At 33.1% G+C, this 25,832-nt stretch overlaps 1 protein-coding gene across 2 annotated transcripts; it reads right to left on the reverse strand.

The window, feature by feature from the left end:
* Positions 1-4,363: 4,363 nt before the first annotated feature.
* LOC113700178 (uncharacterized) lies at positions 4,364-12,632 on the reverse strand. Of its 2 annotated transcripts, none has more exons than XM_027220689.2 (8): positions 12,488-12,632; positions 10,554-10,683; positions 10,263-10,330; positions 9,763-9,841; positions 8,062-8,168; positions 7,876-7,980; positions 6,794-6,893; positions 4,364-4,816 (listed from the first exon to the last, which is right to left on the reverse strand). In XM_027220689.2, the coding sequence occupies exons 2-8, from the start codon at positions 10,587-10,589 to the stop codon at positions 4,640-4,642; spliced, it is 672 nt and encodes a 223-aa protein (XP_027076490.1). In that variant the 5' UTR covers positions 10,590-10,683; positions 12,488-12,632; the 3' UTR covers positions 4,364-4,639. The 2 variants fall into 2 exon arrangements, with proteins under 2 accessions (XP_027076490.1, XP_027076489.1); XM_027220688.2 differs by having other exon boundaries at positions 10,592-10,683; positions 12,488-12,631.
* Positions 12,633-25,832: the final 13,200 nt, after the last annotated feature.

Below are 25,832 nucleotides of genomic sequence, written 5' to 3' on the forward strand. Positions count from 1 at the left end.
ATTACTCAATGGCCAACTTGAGCTTGGCTTGATCAGAGTTGGTCAAGCTGGGTTAATTATTAACTAATTAAGAGGGAAAATGAACAAGATTTTGGTATTTAAAATTTAAAACTCAGCTTGATTTCCTCCCAAATGGGCGTAAAATTGAAAGTTTATCTTATAAATCAAACTTTTAGTTTTATAAAAAAGGGTCAATTGCACTTTGCACCCATCAAACTTGAATTCTTTTCTTTTTCTTTTCTTTTTTTTTTATAGAGAAGACTGTTTCATTTAATAAATCTGTATTAGTGTTAGAAAACACATCATATCAAATATGACACGGATACATATAAATATGAAATTAATAGATATAACAGATCTGAAAAAACACATCGCTCTCTGCAAGTAGATTATAGGATTTTAATCAACATCCCATTATTTCAGTACAAAAACTGATTAAAATGATAAATAGTGCTAGCCCACTGTGACTGGTTTTCAAGCATCAAAAAACTCTGCATCTAAAAGCCATCATCTCACCAGAATTTTCTTCTTGAAAGCTGTAAACTGATAATATGAGAACTCATTATTATTATTCAAAATTACACTTCAGTTAATTAGAGTTCACATAATACATTAGAACCAAATTACCCCAAGTGTCTTACGGTTCAAATAATTAGAGCTTGGGGTGCAAATTGGAAAACAGGATAAGTTGAGAGTGCAAATTTGGATGTAACCTACTAACTAACGATTTTTGGGTTTAATTTGTTCAAGGTTGTTAATAGAGGGAATAAGTGTGGTGATTGATCTAAAAGTTTAGAATGCAATTAGTCCAAAAGTAAAATTGAGGCAGGAAAATGAGAATTGATCATAGATTAAGGGGAACAAAGTCAAACAAGGGATCATCAACAGGATTATTCACTTTCTTTATTTAGTTTTACTTTTCCAATTCATTAACTTTGCACAAACTGTACTAGCGATTAAAGCAGACTCCAAGCATGCACCAAATAAAATTTTATTTTTGAAAATATTATTTCTATGATAATTGACTCTACATTTTGAGAATAAATATGTAGAAGATTTTTGCTATATGTTCGTGTAAATGAATAGTTATTTAAAAAAGGGAAATATTATTTGCACTCCTATTTTTATTAATCACATTCCCACGATCATGCTAATTATATAGTTTTTATTTATTATACTATACGATAAAATAAATGGTAGGAATGCAAATAACAAAAAAAAAAAGCAAATAACATTTTCCATTTAAAAATAGTACTATTTGGCTATTGAATGGTAATGCAATTACTTAAGAATGGTAGAGGGTCCAGACTGGAGAATTGGAAAAGTTTAGATAACCGTTCTGATGAAAATTGAGCTAGCGTGAATGTGTGATTAGTGTTCAAGTTGTGGAGCAATGATATTCAATTCCAAGGTGTGACTTTTTTCCCTTTTTTTTTTTTGGGCAATAGATTAGGATTATTGTATCATTATAAATAAGGATATATATATATTTTTATCGACACGATAACTTCTATATTACAATTATTCCTACTCAATACTAGGGAAGGAAGGAATTTAAAGAAGTCAAGAGGAATCAAGTGAATCATCACCGATTCAGATGGATACCTAAGCACCCACTCACGAAATATTTCCAGGATTATTAGAATAAGTATATATAAGATACTGTAAATATGACTATTGTTTTCCTTTTTTTAAATATGACTATGTGTGTCAACACCAAATTAATACTCAATCTTTGTATATTGTATTGTATGTATAGGTGTGTAGATAACCAATGGCTTGTTGGTCACCATAAAACCTTTAGTGCTTTGTGGGGTGTTTTTTTTTTTTTTTTGATAAAAACAGGTTGAAATTTTGAATCCGGTAGTAAAATGTTTCTGACGGATTCATGCGTTGAAACGATGGAAAAACCAAGCCTAGAGGATGCATTGGATTTCATCTTTGAAGTGAAACGAGCATTAATCAGTCATCCAAACCAAGAAAATAACAAGTACCATCATTTCTGTTTTGCCCTCGATGAGTTCTATCGTCAAAAAATCAGTGCAGAATTTTTAGTATCAACATTGGAAAATTTATTTGAATCCCATGAAAATTTGCTCTCAGGGTTCAAGAATTTCTTGCCTGAGGATCAAGAAACTAAAAGGGTCACTAATTCTTGTCGAAACAAGGGAAATTCTGTACCTGAATTCCAGAGACAAGCATGCAATGAGTTTATTTTTAAAGTCAGGGATCGATTCAGGAACAACCCTGAAGTAGACGCTTCATTCTTGGACATATTGGTCTTGTATGGAAAGGGTGATAAAAGTATGATCGAGGCTTATGAGATGATTTACAATCTGTTCTTTGGCCATGCTGATTTGATAGGTGATTTTGACAGTTTCTTCAGTGATCGAGATGAGAAAGTTCGAAAAGAGATCGAAAAGATTCAGGGTTTTGTAGATGAAGACTGGTTGCATGAAGCTGATAGATGGAAGTCTCTACTGTCTTCAGCCAAAAAGGTAGCCAAGAGAGTCATAGCTGGAGAATGTCTTGATGATGATACCAAATTCACGCCCATGAACTTACGTTGCATTGAGAATTTGTATGGCGAATATGGTCCGGAAGTAATGCAGGAGTTGAACAACAATCCTGGAAGGGTTTTGCCCATTATTTTACCTCGTTTGAACCAGAAAAAGTTGGAACTTAAACGGGTTAAATCTTGTATGATCAAATTCTTGCGTGAATGTCGGCATCGCCGTCGTGGAATAGAATGATTTCTTGCTTCTGTTTTTTATGTTCTTCCCCTTCTTTTGTTTTTTAATTTTTTAACATCCTTTTCTTGTCTATATGCTTGATTTTACTCTAAGCCTGCAGGCCTGCCAGTATGGTTCTTCAGTTTCATGAAGAAAGAACATCTGAACAATTCTGACAATAAAGATTGATTTTGGTCTGAAATCTGAATACAAAGTATAGAAGATGGGATTCTGTGGTGAAGCAGCCAATTCTGGAGTCGAGTGCTAAATATGTTTCTTCATAGTATGTCTCCTGCCCAATGCTTCCATAATCAATCAAGACGATACTAGCAAATCCATCACCCCGTTGTCAACAGCTCAAAGACTGAACTTAACTGGAAGGTGAATTGGTGTGTGGTATTCCTAGTAAAGTTTACAGAAAAATGCAGTTTTGGTACCCAAACTTTGACACATGAACGGTTTTAATTTCCAAATTTTGGACAAAAACAAATCTAGTACCCAATTTTTCAACTATTGAGCACATTTAGCACCCTTGACGGATTTTTCCCAAATTATTACTGAAAAAAGTTACGTAATAGTCATATGTCCGAAAACTATTATATAAAAAAATGCCAAAAAAATGTTAAGGTCTAATAATTTTATCAAATAAAATATTCTTCTGACACTAAGTACTAAATTTAAAAACTAATAATTTTATCAAAAGGATATTTTACATTTTATGATATTTTTTTATTAATAGTTGTTAAACATGTGACTATCACATGACTCTCTCAAATAGCAAAATGGGAAAAACCGTCAATAGTACTAAATGTGCTAAAAAATTAAAAATTTGGGTACCAAATTTGTTTTTGTCCAAAATTTGGGGATTAAAACTACTCATCTGTCAAAGTTTGGGTACCAAAACTGCATTTTTCTCTAAAGTTTATATAATCTGAAATCCCTTTAGATCACAAATCAGGTTATCTTTGCAACTGTAGTTCCTCAATTTCATGCGTACTAATTAGACTCTAAAGTCTAAATATCATCCCAATGAAGTATTGAATCTAAGCCTTGTATACAATTTGCACCCAGTAAAAGGGAGTCTTTTCTGTCAGGACTTAGAACTAAATACACAGATTGTCTCGTCTTCCACTTTCTGTTTATTAGTAAATCCGATGGAATGCAAGCAACCAGAGACAGGTTCTTTTGACAATTTACAAAGACCGATTCTCTTTTTCCTAGTGATTAGTACCGATAGACTACAATTTCACTGAAAGATGACTGTATTTTGACAAAGGTTTGATATTGCTTCAGGTGCTTTTGATCTACATAATCAGCAAAATGCTTGAAAAAATCTGCCTGTTCTAATTAAATCTAGTGCCTTTTCAAGGTCATATTTTAATTTTGCAAGTAATTGCCACATTTACCTTCTTCTGACTTGCTGTGCTATAATCAGAGAAGCATTCCAGTATTGCTACAATACCCCAATCATCTTCATAACTATTTTATGATATTCATGCACCTGAATACATCATATGATGCTCGGGATTCAGTCGAGAATGAGTAAAACCAATATGGAAATTAAAAGACTTCTTTCTTAAACAACAAAATAACCCTGACTTTGAATTAAGTGACTACAGAACTTGTACAAGTTTAGAGAGGAAAAAAGCCTTTGATTAAGAAATCTTTCAGCCCTGTATTAAAAATGAATGCTGTTTCTAAAAGGAGAGTAACATTTTATACATGATATTTATGGTAAATGCAATGCCAATTTCTAACTAACCTGTAGTGTGCATTGTACAAAACCAGTAAACCGTCACAGCTTCAGAGTAAAACAAACGCATCATGACCGATTGGACACTGGAGACTCATTTATTAATCTATAAACCCCAAGAGCAAAAGTATCAATAGCTCGTTCAACACCTGCACTAGGTAACGCGGATAAGCAGCACCACCATTACGAAGATAAGAGTCATGGCAAACATCAGGAGCCATGTGAAACACGAGGTCTTGGAACTCTGGGAAAACACGCCCGCGGCCCGAGTATTAGCATGCCCTGTGCTGGCTAAACTATGTTCAACTGCTCTCTCTGTCGAATCAAGTAGCTGCACTCAACAAATTATATATATATCAGTCGACATGACAAACCCCTAAAATCAAAAAAGAAACCTGGGAAACCGAATTCTGAAAATGTCGTCACAAACTACAAAAGCAAAGCAGCAACCACCCCAGAAAGAGAGAAAAAGGGTTCCAGAAAATACAACAGAATATCTTCAATCCAAAACAGGAGCTCTAATGCAGACATGATGAATCAAGTGGTTACTTTTTGCAACCTTCTGAGATGGGCAAGCTAGTAAATGCTTCTGAGATGAATCAAGGTGTTATCATTTGCTCTTAACTTCTGCCTTTAGCTTATCTTAAGCTAAGAAAAGCCAATATTAATATGCAGACCATGAGGTGCAACTGAGAAAGGCTTTAATCAATCAAATTTTCAGAACAAAAACATCCTTCTAATGTTGTGAACACCTAATATCATTTCACAATTTTCTGTATTCATCTTTGCAAAAGCTGAAGCAAACAGGAAAATGCCTGTAGGCTCCCAAAAAATATCAATTTCAAAATTATCTTCATAGTTTCTTTATATTTTCCTTTGCCAGTGAAGTTCTTCGTAAAATAAGTGAATGTGATTCCTGAAATGTAAATTAGCACTATCAAATTCCCTATTCCTTTGTCTGCTCATGTTTTCTATGAAACAGAACAAAGCCTTTGCAAATGAGCATAACTACAACTTGCAGATCCTGCAAGGACACAAAGGAGATCTATCTCTCCTCCTACCATGAACTCATTCCTAAAGCAAATCTTTTAGCATCAGTTATAACATTTTCAAAGCAATAGATCATTTAAACCACAGAGATCATCTATACCGGCCCAGTAAATGAAGAGAAACACTGGAACAAAAATTGCAAGCTCATAGCACTAAGCAAAAATTACACAAGTGACATAGCTATATCCATAACATAAAGATATAAAGATACAAAAGGATTGCTCTAAAATTGAACAGCTCAGATGGCCAAAATTATAAAAGGCACCTGTCTTAACCCAAAGATGCAACTCGATTGCACCTAAAATTGAACAGCTCACATAATGACAGTTATAAATGGCACTTAGCAAACAATTTGAAGCATCTACAACACAGAGAATCTGCATGACAGAATTCAAAATAGGTCTTAATTCCCAAAAACTACTTGAAGATTAGTGGCACCAAGGACCAGGATTCAAACTCCCTCCAACATAAACAAAATTAAAAGTGGGGTGTGGGTAATGCTGTTGCAATGTTTGGCTTAGGAGATCATCCCTCATCATTCTAAGTCAGAATAAACATCAGCCCCTTTTTGGTGATGACACATCACTTCCTAGCAGCAGACTTTACTTCTCTATTTACCTAATTATGGAGCTCAAAGCCCTTCTGTTGAGAGAAGAATAATGAACCTAGCGAAATCCAGCGAGAGAAACAAAAGGGGTGCGTCCATTTAACTGATGTAAGTCCATCGTTTTCTGACATATTTACTACTATAAGGAGATCAGGCTATGCCTTTTGGTAAGACCATTATTTTCAGGAAAAAGTTACCGGGAATAGTTAACAACAGAACAAACAATCAAGCTGTAACTACCAAGTTATCATTGACAAACAAGTTAAACCCCATCAGCATAGTTATAGAACATTCAAGAAGCAACCTACACTAAAAGCTACCTCATAAATCTTTTACAAGATTGGGAACAGGAAAAACACTGAAAATAACTAAATACTTTCAATCTTAATGGACTGAATATGCACAAAATCAGCAAGACAGCATAACATTTCCTCTATGCATCATACTGGGTGAACAAAACTGGAAGAAGAAAGAAGCATGAGCATGTATGATTCTGTGTGTCAGCTAAATGTATTATTTGAAGAAAATACCAATGTAGTAAACCTTGTTTCTAACCCCAAAAGAACAAACTCACACATAGAAACTTGGACCCCGTTCACAAAAACATGTTGAATATTTTTATGTTGCCAGTGTGAAAGCAATATAACTTACTTTCTCAGTGTTTTTGACAGATTGATTCATCAACAGACTACTTTCTTTGAGTTGCCGTGCCAAGTGAACCATTTCATCAGTTAAATCCTCTTGAAGCTTCCTGTAAAAGCATAATCTCAGCATAATCTGCATAGAGAACAGCAAGGAGGAGGAAGGGCGCCTATGGTGCATTCTCTTCCTCGCCAATTAAAAAGTCCTAACGAACTCGGGGACAACTCAAGCATAAGACTAATAAACCAGAATAGCTCAAGTTTACCACTGTCATAGACATTTTTTTTGGTGGGGGGGGGGGGAGCAAGAAGATGATATATATCAAGGTACAAAAAATTGATTCTATTATCTAATATTCAAGTCAAGAAATGTTGGCCTCACTGAAATTTGGTACCACTTTTTTTTGTATTACATTATTAATAAATTATGAGTTATTCAACTGGAAAGTCTAGTTTCACAATCTCATATTGGAATAAATTTCAGCAAAAAGTTTCATTTTCGCATTTTTGTAATAAAGACATATATTCCTTTTCTCTAGTCCCTCGTTTTGATTATCATGCTCATTAGCAAATTTCAAGTGTCTATTTCATTTATCTTGTTTCTTTGACCCTTTTATTGATAACTTTTGATAGTCGCTTGTGCTTCTGATATGTGTCCATGAACATGCATTGTGTTTAAGGGACAAGATTCTAGACAGACAGATTTTGATTTTGTAAATTTGCATGTTTCCTTGAGTATTTTAACATTCAACTAAATTTTAGGATAATTAAATACTATATTTGTTTACGAACCAAGAAAGTTTTGCTTAAAAAAAGTTGTTTTAATCAACTTTCTTAATTAATTAAGGAAAGACACAGACACAAACAAGGTCTGACAGGAAATCCATTCATCCTCTCCAACCACACCTAGCAGAAGCGGTTTTCCTTTGATCCTGTCATATGTAATTTATATGAAGGATGCTATTGGGAGTTTATAACCCACTAATTCGAACACCAAGCCCAAACCAGACCTTCTAGTTCCAGTAAGCTTATATGGCTATCAGGAGCATTTTTTCAGGCAGAAACTTTACTACATTGGTATCTAAACAATACCTGTGTTTCTGAATATGTGTTTGTGCAGAAGCATCCAATTTGACTGGCGTTGATTGCTCGGATTCTACAGTATCATGAGACCCATCTTCAGTAATAGACTGGGGCCTGCAAAATTCAAAATTGAACTTACAAATACCAACAAGCAAGCATACAACAACAGATACCCAAATTTGCATGAGTGCTTACCCAAATCTCCTCCTTAATCCTCTTGGGGATTGAACACTTTCCCTGGCTTTAGCTGCATCAGTGACAGAAGTTCCAAGAGAATGGTCCTCGGTTACTTCCACTATAGACTGAATTTTGCCCAAAAAAAAAAAAAAAAATCAATCTACTGAAGCAACACACCATAAGGTTCAGGAAGCTAAAATTCCACATACCCAATAAGTAACAAAACTACATGTTACAACAGGGAACTACTTCCATCCGTTCTCCTAAGGAAAACCTTAATGATGATGCTCAAAATAAGGTGGTGTTTGGAAAAGAATAAAATTGCTTTTATCAGAGATACAAGATTGAGCTAACAACATGCAGAAATATGGTACCAAAAGTTCCTATGGAGAGCCACTTTATCTGCAACGCAACATCCAAGTAAAAACTGGTCCTAGTTCAATGATGGCAAGCTAGCTGCAAACAGGAATTTATTTTCCTCTTGCCAATAGAGTTGAAAAAGAAACTAGGATTAACCTTCCTTTTCAATGATAAGTAGAAAATGAAAAGATTCATGTATTTAAATTTAACAAATTCTAACTATTTAACATTTATTTTTCTCAAACCAGTTCAACAAACAAATAACAAACTAAGTTCTCATGAAAACCAGCCAACCCAGAAATGCTTCATACACTATTCAAGGAACTCTTTGTCCAAACTAATCTGAGACCCATACACGCTCAGTAAAAAGACACCAGGCCAAGGAAGATAGGATATAGAAAGATGGCATACCTATGCCCAACCATGCAATACGACATGCCTCAAGATTACTTTCTTACAGATTATTTGTCAGAAAAATCATCGAAGAATTACACCAACAAATGTGGTGTTGTAAACTGCCAAACATTGATGCAGATCTAATTGCTTGGAAAGAAGTATTATGTAACACCACACAAGGTCAATGGTAGGCAAACAAGTTTACAGATCAAACTCTAAAGGATTAAAAATAGGAGAAACTTGCAAATTAATTTCTTTCCTCCAGTCTTTTAAGCCCCCTCACCTTCGGCTTCCCCTGTCACATCCTCTGCCAAGTGGTAATTTCCATTCCAGCACATTTTTAAGAGTTCATTGACAAGAGACTTGATAAAAAATTGGATTATACATCTTTTCATTGAGGAATTATGGCTGAAATGGCATAGTTTTTGGAGATTGTAGCCAAAATAATGTGCTGTATGAGAAGTTTCTAATTTGAGCGGAATATTTCTTATATATCAATTTTGAAGGACTGAAAATAACTACGCCACTATTACATTGATGTGCCTTACCTGTCAAGATAAGTATGTTTATGGAGTGGTTAGTGATGTTTCAGCTTGATGGGGTCCTGTAGATAAACCTCAAATGCAGAAGAAAATAATGAAAGAAGGAACAAAAGGAAAAGGCAAAGAAAAAAACAAGTAGGGGAAAAGGGACAGAACCAAAGTAAACAGCACGCACCCATCTAAGTGCTATGCTAGAGGATGATACTGTAATTTCATAAAACACTACATTTAGAGTAAACCTGAAGAAAAAGTAATATTATTTATCCTATTACTCACGTGACTTCTTTAATTTAATTGACATGCCCAACAACATAGTATCAATCTGCTACAATATCTACAAATTGCCAGACGATTTTTTTAAGCATACAAACTTGTATACACTCTTTAAACTATTGAAACCAAAAAATGATCAGTAACTCACCTCCACCTCAGGGGTAGCTAATCTGGCAGCAATAACTTCAATTTGGTCAGAATACTCATTCAGCCTAGCTTTTGAAATACTGTTCAAAAAGCAGCAAAAGCAGAATAAGGAAAAGCTTTATTTCTAGATAAGGAAATAGTTGAGTGGAAGATTTGTTGTGTGTCGAGATTCATTAGGAAATTTTGACCCCTGACCTATGCTCTGCCATTTAGAGGTCTATGCTATTTCCAATAAAAGATAAAATCCAATTGTAGTTCCATGGTCCATAGGTTAGAGGACCATGAATACTTGCATCAAACAAAGTATGAGCATAATAAAGCAAATAACTTGTGCTGTTTGTATGTATCTTTCCTGCAACGAGTCCACCCCCACTTTCTTCAGATAAATTTTGACCAGCTGTGCTCAAAATGGTTAAAACGTTTCTTTTCATGTCTCTGTTTTCCTATTAAAAATAAAACCTTTATAGGGAAAAAACATAAAATAGAACATTGCATAAAGACCTTGGTAATCCTTCGTTAGTCTTCTCTTCAGCCAATTGCTCCAGTTGCTCTCGTAACGTGGCAACATACTGGATACCAAGAGACAATAATGAACAAAAGATTTTAAAAAACAAATAGTTAAAGCCCAAAAGTGCCTCAATCAGTTATAAGATTTAAACAAATTTTGGCTCACTGAATTAGTATTTGGAGGTTAAAATCAATATCTAATATGAAGTAGAAAAGGGAACGAGAAATATCTTTTCTGCTAAAGGACAGAAGATAACAAAGTAACACAGCACAAAAAGTCATTACCCAATACACAGTTGGACTTGAGAGGTCTTTACACATACATGTATGAGCTTTGCCTGATTCTGTTGCTGTGGGGCAGCTGCCAGTAACCTCCTCAAATTGATCTCTGTTTTGCTCAAACCCATAGAAATTCCTACATGTGTCAATGCTTGTTGATCAGAATAACCTTATTTACCTTTAAGTCAATGTATACGATAGCTAGAAGTAAATTATAAATGCCTTTACAAGCCAAAAGGAAGCATATTTCAGTACATAAATACACATAATTGTGCAAATATCAACTTGAAGCAGTACGGATTCGATGTCTCTGATTTTTCTTTCACAGTTTCAAAGTTCAAGATCAAAGAAATTTCATATACATACTCCTAAGCAGAAGTTTCTATATTTCCAGATGGTATTGTAAATGATGAATGGGAGCTTGCTACTTTTACTTAAACCTTTGAAGAAAACATATGAGCTTGACTGAGTATTAGAAAAAGTAGTATAGCTTAAAAAGACATTTCATAGTTTACACAATCGGATGTAAGAGAAACAATCAATCAAAAGAATTATCACTAATGCAATCACCTTGCAGCTGCAGCAATAAGGTGAAATCAAAACCAAAAAGTGTAAGAAAATCATACTACCCAGACAAAACTTAACACCTCCTAACTCAAGTATCTGCTCATCAAGCTTGTCAGCCCCAAACAGGGATACTCAAAGTCAACCTTGAGCTCCCCAAGTACTTGTCTTAGGATTCAAATCCCACTCTAGTAGTACTTGAGCTCAAATTAAAGGCAAAATTAACCAAAAGCAAAACCCCAAAAGTTTAATCGACCCATTAATGGAAGCTAATATCTAACAGCCAGAATTGCTCAAAAATCAATCAATTCAAACCACAATTACTCATATTTAGTTCCAAACTCCAATTAGCATAGCAACGCACAACAGTGTGGACCTAAGAAAAGAAACCACAGCTTGCAAATGTTTTACATATTTCGGCATTTTCATAAACACTTCAAAGGCAAGTACTTAAAGAAGGGAAAAATGATATTCCGCTCAAAAGAGGCCAAAACACATCAGACAAAGCAGAGAAACTACTTCCCTGGTGTTTCAGATATGCATTTAGGCAATGCCAACAAACTACTTTTGTCCCTGATTCTTTCGTTCTCTTTTGGATGCGTCTGTGCTTTCTTTTTTTCTTTCTTCTTTTACAATCGCATGCAACCTTTTTTTTTTTGGGTTAGTTGCAACCCCCCCCCCCCCCCCCAAAAAAACAAAAAAAATCCGCAAAAAAAAAAAGAAAACAAAATTTTATTCCCATTTATTAAATGATCAATTCATCCTCCCATCAGAAGCTTAAGTTACCAAAGAACCCTGTTTAGTGGAGGAGATTGGCGTTTTATTAGACCATACAAATAACCTATGAGGTCTCAATTTGAATTAAAATTAGAACTATTGGGGGTTAGACGTGAAAATAACCTAAACAGGAAAATTTTGAAGGCAATTTTGAGAAATATCAACTTCTTCCTCGGATCAGATATCCAGCATCTCTGATTCTTCTTCTTCATTATTTGATTCCTCAAGTCCGAATCAGGCCATCGTTGGACTAGCTGGACTTTAACCATTTTCACACTAGCAACACACACAGGTCCCACAGTAATCAAACAAAAGGAACATGAATTCCTTCATCTCTTTCGTTTTGATATTTCCTTCGGGAATTTCTACAAACGGCTATTGCGCAGAGTAGACAGAGTAGAACCCAAAAATTTTCACATGTAATTAGCACAAAAGCAGCAGCAAAATTCAATATTAACTATCAACGTACCAGTAAAGTGAAAAGAAGAAAAATATATTAGACCCAAAATTTCGACAAAACACCTGAACTTCCCATGTATTTCATATGCACAAATAAAGCAGCCGAAATTATATAGCTTGGAATAGAGGAAAGAATAGACCTTCAGCAGTGATCGAGGCGGAATCCGGTGAGGGGTGGCGACGCCGTCCTGGTTTTCTGACGTTGCTAAGACTGACGTCACTGATCTGCGTTTTTTTTTTTTTTTAATTCTAGTTTCCCCTTTTTTGTTTATTTTTGCTGGGCTGGGGGCTGCAATTAAAGTTATAACATGTATATAATGTTAGTAGTTTTTATTTTTTAAAAAATAAACACTTTATTCATACGTAGCGTCTGACAAAAATGAGGCTCAATTTCTTGTTTTTAGTTTTAACATGCTGGTAGGATTATGGAACGCGTGTCTTTTTTTTTTTTCTTTTTTTTTCTTTTTTTTTGGAACGCGTGTCTATTTATTTATAGTAGTAGGTGATGCATCATACAAGTGCATCGGACAGAGGCACAAAATGAGTTGTCCCTCAAAATAATCTCGAGGCTAAAATCTAAAACAAGAATTAAAAATAAGCAGACATTTGTGGAATGCGTCTAGTGGGTTTAATATATAATTATACCCTACGAATACTTTTTTTTTTTAAATGTTGCAAAATCAATTTATTATCAATTTTGTTAAATGCTTCTTTTTCAATATAAGTAACTGAACCTCTTGAACTTTTTAAAATAATTTGCGAATCACCATCAACTTGATCTTCTACAAGTTTCTTTTATAAAATTTATCTTTACCCTATTATAAATAAAAATCATAATAACTTAATTTCGTATTATAAACAAAAAGTTTACCATCAACTTGAATAATTCTTATTTTTGAAGACTTTGAAGTTTGAAAAAAAATGATTTGAAGAATTAGTTTTCTCGCTTCACTCAAGAAAGTTCATCACATGTGTTTCGAAATTTTAGATCAATTATTCTCGAACTAACTTCCATAGATAATTTGAAATAGATTCAAAATTATTGTGATGGTAAGAATTATGAATTTTCAATTTTTTGGGGTTAATATATATAGGAAAGAGAATTTAATAAAATATAATGAGGTCAAATCAGATGCATCTTTAAAATTTTTCAAATTGCCTAAAGCTAAGAACTAATTTTTCAAAGTCTTGACCCCCACTTGCTTATACGTGGCTCCAAGAGGTCGTGATGGGTAGGGGTGCAAACGAATCGAGCCGCTCGCGAGCCGCTCGATACGAGCTCGACTCGAGCTCGATCAATATCGAGCTCGAGTCGAGCTCGAGCTGCTCGAGCCAGAGTCGAGCTCGAGCTCAAGCTCAAAACATTAAGCTCGTTCGCGAGCTCGAGTATATATATATTTTTTTTTTATTTTTATTTTTAATAGTAAAATTACATAAATATCCTTAATATTTTATTATTTATTAAGAAAAAATATTATTTTATTTATTTTTTATTTTTTCGAGCTCGAGCTTGAAAATTACCAGCTCGTCGAGCTCGAGCTCGAGTTCGAGTTCGATGAAATTAAGTTAAGGCTCGACTCGATAAGGCCAAAGCTCAACTCGGCTCGCCTCGTTTGCACCCCTAGTGATGGGTGGCGACGTGCGATGGTAGTGTAAGATGATGGATGGAAAAAGATAGAAGTGATAGGTTTTTATTTTATTTTTATTTTTTTGTTAGTTGTATTTGAAATTTGTATGGATTAAGTATTTTTAAGAGTATTTTTTGTAGTGTTTTATAGTTTGACTATATTTGAAAAACTTCTTTATGAAAAAATCGTCAATGCATACAAACAAAAAATGATAATAAAATAAAACAACCCCTACTGCCCCTTTCTCTTCCCTTACCTGTCACCACCCACCACCACCAACCACTGTCACCACCCTTCCCCTCATTTCTGTCCCTACACCACCACCTCCCTTCCTTCTCCTCATATCCCTCCTTCCTTCCTCCTCCTCTCCTTGCTTCCTCTTCATCTCTCTTCTCCCTCTCCTCCCTTGCAACCCTGTTCCTTTTTGGAAATCTTGCTATATGGTTGCGGCCACTGCAGCCAAATCTAATTCGGTGTCTAATTGCGAGCCGTGACCAAACTGGGAAGAATGGAGGGGCGGGGGATGTGTGAGATGGGAGGGGAGAGGAGGAAGGAAGGGGAGGAGAGAGTGGGAAAGAGGTGGTGGCAGTGATTGATGGTTGTGACAAGAAATAATGAATTTTTTAATAATATCCTAATAAAATTTTAAATTATAAAAACACCCCAAACTACATCTCCAAAAAATATCTAATTCAAACAAACAATCTAAAGTGAAAATTTTCAAATAAACGGTAGCAGTAAAATTTTTGAAAAATACTTTTGAAAACGTCTAATCCATATGAATTTGTTTTTAAACGCATCCTTTGGCTTGCAAGATAAAAAAAAGATAAGAGTTGGGTTCTTGTATTGAAATTCTTACCTCCATTTGTTCAGTTTAGTGCATATATAATCTCACTATAATACATTACATTAACTAATTGTCTTTTCCTACTTGATGCTCTTATGACACTCACGACAAGCATAGATAAACAAAAAATGGTTAGCTCATCATTAAAATTTTTAAACTTTAAACCACCACCTGAATTGAAACACTTTGTAGAAGAATTTTACATTTTTGCCGAAAAAAAAAGTCCATGCCTACTTAATATTGTTTATCCTTAGGACACCAAACACATGTACCTTTAACCACTATATAGGTCAAAATATTTAAAACTAATGATGAATATATAATAATATGATCAATAAATAACAATTTTATTAAATACGAAACTACAAAAGATTTCGAATTTCATACTTAAAATCCTATTTTATCTTTCACTCTTGGCATGTGTTTGAATTATTTCGCTAATATGCTTTTAGACTTTTAGTAGTGAACTAATACCCTCTTCTTTTTTTCTTTTTTTTTGGGAGGGAGGGGTAAGCAAAGTACTACACTTTGTTAATTTGTACTCTTAGTATACATTTTTAAAAAGGTTAGAAATCTTAAATCTATTGAATGTCTATAGCCCGCCCTTTGTTAAGGTCATTAATAGATGTTGTTAATTGAAGAACCCCAATTTCAAGGTTAAAAATTCCACATGTCACACGTTCAAGTAACAAGACATTGTTATTAGAGTTTACAGCAAGAGCATTGTTGAAAAGAAAAAATTAAACCTCTAAATCACCAAATCATATTAATGCTTTAATCTAGTATAGATAGATTCTGAAAGCTTTCTCATAGAACCCAAATATAAGGGGATAATTTTGAAAACGTCCCTTGTGCTTTCTCATAATATCACTCAAATCCCTTGAAAATTTTAAAATCTCTCTTGCCTCTCTTATCAGCATGACAAATCTAAATATCCCTGTCACAGGTCACAAATCGACAACACTAACCTTGCACTTTTAATAACTATTGAACCAAAAAGCAAAAAAAAAATGAGAATTTTTAAACCAAAAAATGTAGATAAAAAACAACCAAATCACTATTTAATAGAGAGGATGGTTGGATTGTGCGGTAAAGTGAGTGGAGTTGTATACTAGAGGTCTTGGGTTTAAAACCTCCTACTTATTAAAAAAAAAGGCTATTCAATAATGATCCATATTTCTTTGTATCGAGGTAAGTTAGTAAATTGAATCTAGTTAAAGTCAACCATTTTAGCAAGATTTTGGTAAGTAATTAACACCTTAAAAAATTTCTTACAACAATTATGAGGAAGTAAAGAATTTTTTTTTACGAAATATGTTTTAATATATGATGTAATTTAAGTTGTACTGAAAATTAAAATAATGTCTTCACCTATGTGGTTTTGTAACATAAATTTTGGTTATACAAAAAACAAATTATAAATAAGTCAAGAATTAAAAAATTAATCAAAATATGATATAATGATGAAATATATATCTAGGAGTATACTATGATTGTTTTTGTTAAAGCATCATTAATTATACTAGGTAATAGTTACTGTATATCTACAAAATTACTCGTTATTGCATTTATAACGGCTCATATTTTCATTTTTCTACTTTTTAACCTTATTTTTTTTATTATAAGCTTCATAAGTAGGATAACATAAGGGTATTATTGAAATAAAAAATTATCTTTCTTACATTTCCTCAAAAAAGGCTAAAATGTTACAAAATGCCAATTCAAGGGAGGTAAGTAGGATTTTCAAAACCTAAGGAGTATTAAGTGATATTATGAGAAATTTCAAGAGAAGTTTTTGAAATTATCCCAAAATAAGACATCCATGATCCATGCACCAAAATAAATAAATAAATAAAATCATGTGTCTCTTCTGCTCATGATTAGAGACCGATGCAACCTCATTCTAATTAATTGACGTTATAATTTCAGAAACCTCACCTGAGGTTCCTAATAATTTCATTGTCCTCCCCTGTGGCTTTTAAAATATCATTTATATCCCTTGTCACTCAATCACTATCCTCTCCAAAGTTTTTAAAATATCACTTATCTCCCTGCCAATCAATTGAAACCCAATGCTTACCTCATCGATGGTTAAATGATTTTATTACCCCTACAACTTAGGAAATTGTAAATAGTTATATGGAGAGAAACAATTGAGCCACTTGTACTACCATAATTTCAAGTGTAAAAAAATTTGAAAATCTTGAATATCAAATTTTATATTGATAGTCGTTAACATTTTAAAATTCTTTTTCTGAATTTTAGTAGTTCCTGTAATTTCTTCCCCCTAAAAGAGATTAAAATTCCTATTGAGATATTATTATTTCATAAATTTTTATAAGAATAACAAGATGAATATGAAAATACACAAAAAAATATATTGTTAAAATATGTTTAAAATTAGATTTTTTAAGTTATGGATAAAGAGTAGTTAATACATATAATCTATTCTTTCATTCTTTTCCAAAATATTTATTTTTTCTTTGTATATTTAATTCCAACAATATTGTTCAAAATTATTTTCTCCACTTTGTTTTACTTATTTTTCCGTTAGAGTCATTTCCTTTCTATTCATTCAAACATTGCCTGAGAGTTATCATTTTTTGTTACACATGATGGAAATTTCTTAGCAATGTGAAATAATGGACTTCATAAGTGCAAGAAATAATTCAAAAAAACATATTTTAGCATATTTTATATTTTTATTTATTATGTTATTTTTCATTGAAGAGACCATATTTTTCTTGTCCAATTCTTATTCAAAATCTTCCAAATTTGACTACTAAGAATTTAGGAATTCTACGTGTAAATATTGATTCTAAATTAATAAAATTTTCTCTCCAATTCTTTGATTTTGTGAGTCATTGTTACTGAATTTTACTGGGCACAATGTAGTGTTATAATTTGCCTCACTTACACTGGCACTTTCTAGCTATAGTTTTTATTTTCCATTCTTAACTAATATTCCCTTTGATTCTAAGTCAACAAACTAGTAATAAGTTGAGGGGCACTTTTGGTATGAAATATTTTTCTCACTTTTAAAACCATTTATTATTATTAACTTTCTTGGATTGGGCTAATTTGTCACAAGAAAATTAGTTTTAAGGGAGGTTAGTGATTTTTTTTAAAACCTCAGGGGAGGTTTCAGAAATTATCCCTCAAGGGATTCATATTGTTGTTTGAATATTTTGAACTCGATCCCTGTTCTTACCCTGATATTTATTGACCCAATACAGAGGCGTTTGGTTGCATTTCGAAATCGAAATTCCAACTGAATAAAAAAAAAAAAAAGAAAAGAAAAGAACTGTACTATGGGTTTGGGTTTTTGTTATTTCCTTGTACTAGTTTGGTTTAAAACCAGACCGTCTGGCTTGTTCGGATTGAGGTTTTTTTTTTCCAAAAAAATTTTGTTACACCGTAAATACGTTTTTTAATTATCTTTTTATTTTTTCAACTATAATTTTATCTTATATGCATCAAATCTCAAAAAATGCAATAGTATTATTGCCAAAAAACTTTCCCAAAAACTTCAATCCAATCAGACCTAATGGGCAAATATATTTAAAAAAATTCTTAGTAATACACAATATGCATATTAGGGATGTACGTGAGTCGAGCTACTCGCGAGTAGCTCGGTCAACGGCTTTGGTTGAACTCGAGTTGATCGAATTCGAGTCGAGTCTCGAGCTACTTGATTGTTATTCAAGTCGAGTTTTGAACCAATATTTTGAGACTCGTGGCTTGTCGAGCTACTTGTCGAGTCGAGGGTTATTTAAATAATATATTTATAATTTAAATAATATATATGTATTATAATTATAAAATAATTGTTATGGTATAAATTATACTAAATTTACAATATACTCGTCTTTATAATAAAACTAGGGAGGGACAGCCCGTGCGACGCGCGGGAATTTGGTGCTTGTGATTCAAGATAATTAATAATTATTGTTTAATATTTTGTAGTATAGGAACTGAAGTATAATGATTTTATCATGTGATTTTAATAGAAAAATCATAAGTTACATAGTGAGTCAATAAAAATAATGTGCAATAAGACATCCTTATCGTTATACTATATAAGAATTCGTTGTGATCAAAGGTTATGTTTGAATTTCAACTGCAAAGATAAGGATAGTTTGAAAATGTAAGAATTTTGGAAGTGTAATTGAAAAGTATCCGAAGGTCTCTTCTAAAACTTATCCAAGATGATAAAACATTTTAAAATATCAATTGGACCCTTCATCTCTCGAATCTATATATGTTCGTGAAAGATCCCTCAAGCAATACTTCTGATTTCTCCCTCAACTTAAGCTCAACCTGAATTATCAAGTCAAGTTTATCCATCAATCACTTTGTGTTCAATCTAATCTAAAATAATTTTATTTTTTACTAACTATTTATATAATTTGGTGGGTATAATATGACTTAATCACATGTTTCTTACAGAAATAATAATGCCCAAAAATGATAGATAGATAAGAAACTTAAGTGCTCTTTTTCAAAATTTTGTAGAAACTATTCAGATTTGGTATTTTTTTGCTAGGGGCATTTCTTTATAATCTCATAAATAAATTCAAATCTACATAATTGTTAAAGATCTGAATTGAAACTATCTTAATTATAATTATAAAAAATTGGTGCAAATAATATTTTCTAAATTTGAAATTGTAGAAAATAGTAAGTAAAATCAGAAGAAATTTCTTATATGAATTCGAATTGCAAACTATAGGTAGAAACTACTTAATGATATTTTTCAATCAAATCAAGAAACATTATTTATCATTGTACAACATACAATGATGAGTAAATGAATTAATACAATGCAATCAAAATGGTGCTATAGTTAAAGTATTTAAACTCATCAAGTTCCACTACAAATTCTTTTACATAGCATAAAAAAGCAAATTTTTTGTATTTAAAACTATATAAACAGTATAATACAAGAACGAGATCATAACATGGAAAGCAAATAGAGTGCAAATGACATCTTAGTACTATGTAACATGATTAATTTTCTTTTTTAGTTTCAATGAATTACAAAATTCTAAGTTAATAAATTTTACAATCATAAAATTCCCAATTAAAATAAACACAAGCTGGATTCCAAATCATATTACATGAAAAAATAATTACTTGAACCATAACTGCTGGAATGTAGTCAACAGATCCCTGGAGTCAAGAATAATATAAGAAAGTTCATGAGAAATAAGGTTATTTGACTTAAATAAAGAGATAATACCTTGGCTGAGGAGGAGAAGATTATAAAATTGCTTTTCTGATTATTTTAGAAAGTAACAACATTATCTCAAATTATACTTTGACCAGAAACAGAATCTTTGGGACTATTAAGAAAAACAATACAATTAGTGAGTTTTTGGAATTAGAAGTATCAAAAGGCAAACTATATGGAGTTCTTGAATAAACCAATCATCAGAAAAAAAAAAAACTACAATCGAAAAAGACAAACCCAAAGAACTCACCTCAATTTAAAGGAAAAGCTATGCATTCCACCAAATATTTAATAGCCATAATAAAATCAAAGAGGTAAAACCGAAAAAGAAGAAAGGGTATTGGCTAAACATGGGAATATAAATATGATAATAATTGTTCAGATAATAATTAAGTTAATTGATTGTAATTAAAATCCAATTATATAAATATCCAATTAATTCCTTAACGGATGAGAAAGGTTTCAAGAAATTGGAAGGCTTGGATGTTAGTATAATAAATGATTAAAAGGACTTTTATGTAATTCTATCAAAATACAAGCTTTATTCAGTTGTACTTGATACTCAAATTGGCATCAAACATTGTAACATACCAAATCTGCCCCTAACCTTAAATGTCTGAAAGGTTATATAAGTAATTATAGTGAAATCTTGTACTCAATGTTCCAATTACTTTTCAAACACTCTTATATTCCCAAAATAGCCTCACCCTGCGATTAGAATTTTGTTCTAAACTCGTTCTTATATAGTATAAGGATTTTATAATAGCAAAAAAGTAATAACATAACTGTAAAAAGACCTAAAAAGAAAAAATGCCTTGAAAAAGGAAGAAAAGACGAGTTTCTACTTTCTTCTCTGTTCGAAGAAAGTTGAGAAAAAATTCACTTTCTGTTCGAATTACATCACTACCAACCACTGACTCAGAGTGATTTAGATCTAAACCCCATCTCCGTTACTCTCAGTCTCTCGCTCGTCGCCGACGCCGTTGCTCGCCGCATCTGTTAGACTCCATCGCCATCGCTACAGAGTGAGCTCGCTGCATCTGGTTACTGATATGTCTGCCTCTGCTCTAATGTAGTATGATTGATTACCGCTTCTGGTTACTCCAATCATATTGTGATGCCCCCTGACAAATATTCATGTACCGTGTTTGAGTCCAGAAGAGGAATCTTGATAGGAATACTCCTTTTTGGCTTCTGTTGGATATTGGTGATTTTGATAGCCTTAACATAGGGAACAAGCACCAATCTTGTTTATGGGTAAATTTAAGATGACTGGGATGCATGCTACATGTTTGTCAAAATGTGTAAGAGATGACAGAACGAACCTTATTAGCTCTGGAAAGACTGATACATGTCACAGAAAATCACTTGTTTTTTTTTTTTGGTAAGAATCACAGAAAATCACTTGTGATGTTTGCTTAAACCAAGTGACCGGGGAGACCCTATGAGCTGGCTGCTATCTAACTTATTGTGCGGAGAAGCAGCTGAATCCTGAATGATGGCAGATTTTCCTTGGGCGTAAATCATTATGGGATGAAAGCTGGCCTTTTCTTTTTCATTTCTTCTTCCTTTTTTTTGGTTTAATTTTTGCAAGTTTTGATTATGGCTTTTTCCAATAGAAAGGAAAGGTAAGGGGACAATCTGGCAAGGGGGCCTTCTTTTTCTTTAGCCAAGTGTCAATTTAGCCAACCAAGTTTTAATTGACCTTTTTTGGCGTTGCTTGTAACTTTGATGTTGGTTGTGATCATTGGATCAGTTCGCAACAAATGGGTCCATCATTTTTATGCTTACTTTTCATTTGCTCCTTTGCTTTCTTATTTATTCTGTTCTACAGTACACAACGCCAAGGGACCGAAGCACATGAAATTTTCTGTTCTCACTATGTCATTCCTTCCATTTATTTTTTAATTGAAAAAGCACTTGTAAAATTAGTGATATTTGTGGGGAAAGGAATTTCTGGATAGATCTTGGCATTAGTTTCTTGAATTGAGCTTGTGGTAGTTGGGATATTGCGGCTGTTTGAGATAATTGTTTGTCTCTCAATTTGGTGGCTCAGCTCATGTTTTGCTGAATTTTGGAATTTTGTGGGGAATTTTGGTTAGTTTGGGTACTTTCGCAGGACTTAGGGGTGTTAAAGATGCTAACTGTGGGAGGTAGAATGTGGATACTTTTGGTTGTATTTGTGTCGATGAATCATGGATTATATGCCTCATTTACTCCAACTGATAGCTACTTGCTTGCCTGTGGATCTTCCCAAAACGTCACCTTTTTTGGTCAGACTTATGTTCCTGATTCAGTTCGATCTTCAGTTGCTGTGAAAGGTCAGGGGAACTCTATTGTTGCAAACTCCAATTCTAGTGGTGCCCCTTTTCCAGTCTACCAGTCAGCTAGAATTTTCCCCAGTAGTAGTTCATATAAGCTTGATATTAAGCAAGAAGCAGCCGGCATTGGTCGAATCGAGTAAAAAAGCTTGATTAGACTCGACTTGATAAGACTTGACTAAAGGTCAAGCCTTATCGAGTTGAGTCTCGAGTTTAAAGGGAGTACCTCGAGTCAAGCCTCGAGTATCGTTTTTTTGGACTCGGTCGAGCTCGAGCCTAGGTACATATGAGTCGAGTCGAACTTGAGTATAGCAATACTCGAGCTCGACTTGGCTCGAGTACATCCCTAATGCATATTATTAACACTTTGATTCCATTAAATGATTTCCATAATAATACAACAATATGCATATTATTATTTTTGATGCCCATCTGCAGTCGTCCTCTCCTAGAAATTATATTATATAGATTTGATTCGATTCTCCCAACATTCTTTGTATATTTTTATTATTCTCCCAACATTCGATTCTCCCAACATTCTTTGTATATTATTATTATTTTTGATGCCCATCTGCAGTCGTCCTCTCCTAGAAATTATATTATATAGATTTGATTCGATTCTCCCAACATTCTTTGTATATTTACTGTGCTAAATAGACAAAACTTTGCTGCATGCCGTGGTCCAGAACAAATTCAATAGTGCAGAAATTAATATATTTTACGAGTATGATTCTTTAATTGGATTATTACTGGTCAACTCAAAAAAATTGTAACTTTTCCTTTCAATTAAACAATTGCATATTTATAATTTCAAGAAGCAACTTGTTATATGTTTTTTAGCAGTTGATTTGTTCTTCATCATTTTTTATGCAAATAAGAGATGGTATTAGAGGTGGCAAAATGGACTGGATTTGCTTGGGTTTGGATAGAATCGAGTCATATGGATTTGGGTTCAACCTTATCCATATGTGTTTTGGGACTAACTTGTCATTTTGGAATGGGTTTAGATTGATCCCGCCTAATATCCAAATCCATTTTCGATATATTATTTCCTTTAATTCATTTTTTATTTTTTAAATAACTTTAATATTTTTTATTTATTAAATTTCTTTTACTCTTATTGTGAATTTATATTTTCATAAATTCATTTTACACTCTAGAATGATTTAGATATTTTTTTTTTCAAAAAATTATTTCAAATAATCAACCAAACCAAAGTTTTTGGTTATTGGAACCCATTTAGGCCATTCTTTAGCTTTGGCTGAAGATGTGAACCTTTATATTAAACTATATCATGCATTTGCATATGGAACATAAGCATTCATCTGTTACACAAATTGCTTCCCCGTTCCAAGTCTAGCTTTCTCATCCTTCACAACAATTCCCACTACATCAAATAGGAAACAGCCAATTGACAGCAGGCAAAAAATCAATTAGTGTATCAAAGGGAAAGAAACAAATTATAAAAAAAATACCCTAATATAACAAGAAAACCGAGGAGTAAATTAGGAAGGAAGGGATATGAGGATGAAATACCTACCGGGATTTCTGAGGGTGGCATGAACAGAATACGAGATATAATTGACAAAAGTTGAGGGAGTAGCTGTGGGTGAGCGGAGGAAGAAAGGGAGGTGGAGGAATGGTTGAGGGAGCTTCGGAGGTCGGAGATGACAAGGGAGAGGAGTTGACCAGGTTGGAATTTTTTGGGAAGATATTTGGGCCCAATGGATACACAAGTATTTTTCCCATCAATTAATGGGTACGATTGAGATATGTCCCATTTTAAACCCAATATCAAATTACAATATCCATTCCGTCCAAAGTCTTTTTAGGCATGGGTAACCCATTGGGATTTATGAAAAATTGCCACCTCTAGATGGTATCATCTTTGTTCGACTATGGCAGTTTGTCATTATTTATCTTTTGGTTTGGTTATTGGGAAATTCATTTTTTGGACAATGAGAGTTTGGTTATCTTAGAATCCCAAAAAGTGTTGTAGAACAATCTCAATCTACAGTAGTTGTATGTTGTTGATCCATTTTATGCTTTTGGAGACTTTTACTTGGAAGAGACTCAAGTTTTCTCGCATGAAAAATCCCTCATCATATTAGTTGTGATATTTTTACTATGTGAAATTAATTCGATTTGTAGTCCTCATTTTATGTGAACAGAAATAGAACTAGGGCAAGAAATTTATTTTGACAAACTTTTATTATTAATGAGTTTTACATATTCAACAGAACATAGATTGCATGGTCTGCTGCAAAGAAGAACGATGAATTAGGGGTTTACATCACGAATCACATAGTACTTAATACTTTCACCACATGATTTTGAGAATTCAGATTTTAAACTTCAATTTTGTCAAATTAGTTTTAGTAAACAAGTATCATTTAAAACTCAAGAAAGTACCAAGTAGTGTCTGAAATAGCACAGAAGGTATCGATTAAACAATTGACCTTATATCTTCCTCTTGCAAATTCAAGAAAGTCCAAGTGATCAAAGTCCTTGAATTTTAAGGGGTTCTCCTCGTCAAATAACTCTTCTGGAACTCTCACCTTCTCACGCATGAACGAGAACAGTCCAATACTTCCTCTAATGACAACTTTATGCAGCGGAGCATAAACTCGTCCACTGGTCCATGCCTTACCAGCCAAAATTATTAGTCATTCAATCTTGATCGTTGCTTTATATAAAATTGAGGGATATAAAAAAATTTATATGACAGTGTATACATTAGCAGGTTTAGATACATGATATAACTAAGTTGTTTGAACCTAAATATGATATCTTTTTTCTGTATCGTAAACATAATCACTTTTTTGTATCCATTAACTTCATTAGTATCAAGGATGGCCAAGAAGTTTTTGTCTACACGAGGATGAAGTATTCAACGAGAGGCATGAAAGGAAAATACGCATCATAGCCAAAGCCAAGAAGATTAGAAATGGTGTACTTTGATTTTCGTTGAAAGTTGAAACAAGTCTTTTGAATGGTTGAACATTTCTAACTTAAGTTTTTGATCACCAGTGACTCACATACACTATATCGTTTTTTATGTATAAAAAGGTCATATTTCACTTTTTTTAATGATAAAAATGAATATAGATTGGTCCGATACTACTTTTTTAGAGGAAAAAATGAATACGATTTGAATCAGATCTTATCTTTTTAGAAACAAAAATAAATATGGATTGACTAATTTGTTTAACTACAAATTTATATGATCATGTGTGAGTCACGTGATGAATATCAAGAATAAAAATGATCGAAAATTTTTGAGACCAAAATTTTACCAATTTTATTTTATAAAAAATGTAAAGGTATCATTTAAACGAAAAATTTATTTGGCAGAATGTAAGGAAATTTTTGAACGATTTTTCCTAAATTGTGAAATGCAAATTTGGTAATAGATTGCGAGGACTTTTGGCAAATAGCACATGTAGCATGCAAAAT

The sequence above is a fragment of the Coffea arabica genome, chromosome 7c (assembly GCF_036785885.1).
Source record: "Coffea arabica cultivar ET-39 chromosome 7c, Coffea Arabica ET-39 HiFi, whole genome shotgun sequence".
Lineage (NCBI taxonomy): Eukaryota > Viridiplantae > Streptophyta > Magnoliopsida > Gentianales > Rubiaceae > Coffea > Coffea arabica.